Raw genomic sequence first — 1,589 nt, 5'->3', positions numbered from 1 at the left:
CACGCTGGAGGGACTATGTTTCTCGGCTGGCCTGGGAACGCCTTGGGATTCCCCCGGAGGAGCTGGCCCAAGTGGCTGGGGAGAGGTAAGTCTGGGTCTCCATGCTTAGGCTGCTGCCCCCGCGACCCGACCCCGGATAAGCGGAAGACAATGGATGGATGGATGGATGGATGGATATTATTAAACACATGTAAAATTGAAAGTGCCTCAGCCTCAGAAGTGCTCCATCAGCACATCTGTGCCCCCAGATCATCATTTCCAACAACAGTGTGTAACTCATGTGAAGAAAGGGATGTCTAACATTATTGGATGAGAGGCGATGGGCAGCCATCCTTCACTTTACTCCCACCTTTATGTCTGACCATTTAACCTTTTTACTTACTTTTGCAGGTGACACTGCTCTGACAACTTCAGCTTTAAACACACCATCGCTCTTCTTTGCACATAGCACAAATGTCAGAGGACAGAGTACTAAATGTATTTTTACGCCCCACTATCTTATTTAGGGAGCATCCATGACTCACTTTCCATGAAATCTCTCATTTTCCTGCATCTTGACATAATTTTGGATCACACAGAGAGGGAATCACTCATGCAGGACATATTTACATCTATTTACATAATTAAGAGGCATGTCAGGAGAGATGTTTTATGTGTGCTCAGTTCAATGAAAATCATGATGTATGAAGGAAAGGTGCGTAGAAACATGCATGTGCACAGTTTGATAAATCTGAATATTTTTGTGCGCATGTACTTTTCAAATTTTGACCGAATGCCAACTTTCGTTATAAGAACTACACACTCTTTGATACACGAGGCCCTGAATTGGAGCAGAGCAGACTTTCTTCTGTGATTTCAGAGTTTTCAGAGAAAAAAAGTACAAATGAGGTACTGTGCTCCAGAAAAAAAAGATTATATCTTTAAAATGTTTTGGTCACATTATAGGCTGGGGATCAACAACTGCTAGCTGCAACTGCTGAACAGAATTTCAGAAATATGAGAAAGATCATTAAAATGAAAACCAAATAAAAATGTTAGCAAAATCACAATCAACTTTAGATGCTACTGAGAAATAAGCAAAACTTCTTTTTTTGTCTCTCCTCCAGAACAACACCATCTTAAGTGTGGAACCAGGTTCTTTCCTGGATCAAGGTCAGTTGTTGGAGCTCGCACTGAATGGGAACCGAATCCACCTGGTGACCTCTGACATGTTTCAGGGGCTTGACCAACTCCGCATCCTGTACTTGTCAAGAAACTTCATCACACGCCTGCTGGACTACACCTTCAGTGGTTTACAAGTAAATCATCTGAAAAGACACCAAATACGATATATTCATTGGGGGTGTAGTTCAATGGAGAGACAGGTATCAATACATAACACAACCAGGAACATACCAGGTACTTACCAGGAACATACCAGGAACATACCAGGTACTTACCAGGAACATACCAGGAACATACCAGGTACTTACCAGGAACATACCAGGTTCTTACCAGATACGTACTAGGAACATACCAGGTACCTACCAGGAACATACCAGGTACTTACCAGGAACATACCAGGTACTTACCAGGAACATACCAGGTAC

The 1,589-nt window shown here is 42.7% G+C and overlaps 1 protein-coding gene across 3 annotated transcripts in view; it reads left to right on the top strand.

Annotated features, from left to right (window-relative positions):
- The window catches only part of LOC108246955 (leucine-rich repeat-containing protein 24), a 26,509-nt gene that overhangs the window by 14,074 nt on the left and 10,846 nt on the right, over positions 1-1,589 (top strand). For all 3 annotated transcript variants that reach the window (XM_037981363.1, XM_017434748.3, XM_017434746.3), the window contains one exon: positions 1,107-1,298. In XM_037981363.1, the coding sequence (XP_037837291.1) occupies positions 1,107-1,298 (192 nt within the window). The remainder of the gene's footprint in view (positions 1-1,106; positions 1,299-1,589) is intronic.

The sequence above is a fragment of the Kryptolebias marmoratus genome, linkage group LG18 (assembly GCF_001649575.2).
Source record: "Kryptolebias marmoratus isolate JLee-2015 linkage group LG18, ASM164957v2, whole genome shotgun sequence".
Taxonomy (NCBI): Eukaryota; Metazoa; Chordata; class Actinopteri; order Cyprinodontiformes; family Rivulidae; genus Kryptolebias; species Kryptolebias marmoratus.
Note: the sequence above shows the minus strand (reverse complement) of the source record. Positions and strands in the feature narration are given on the sequence as shown.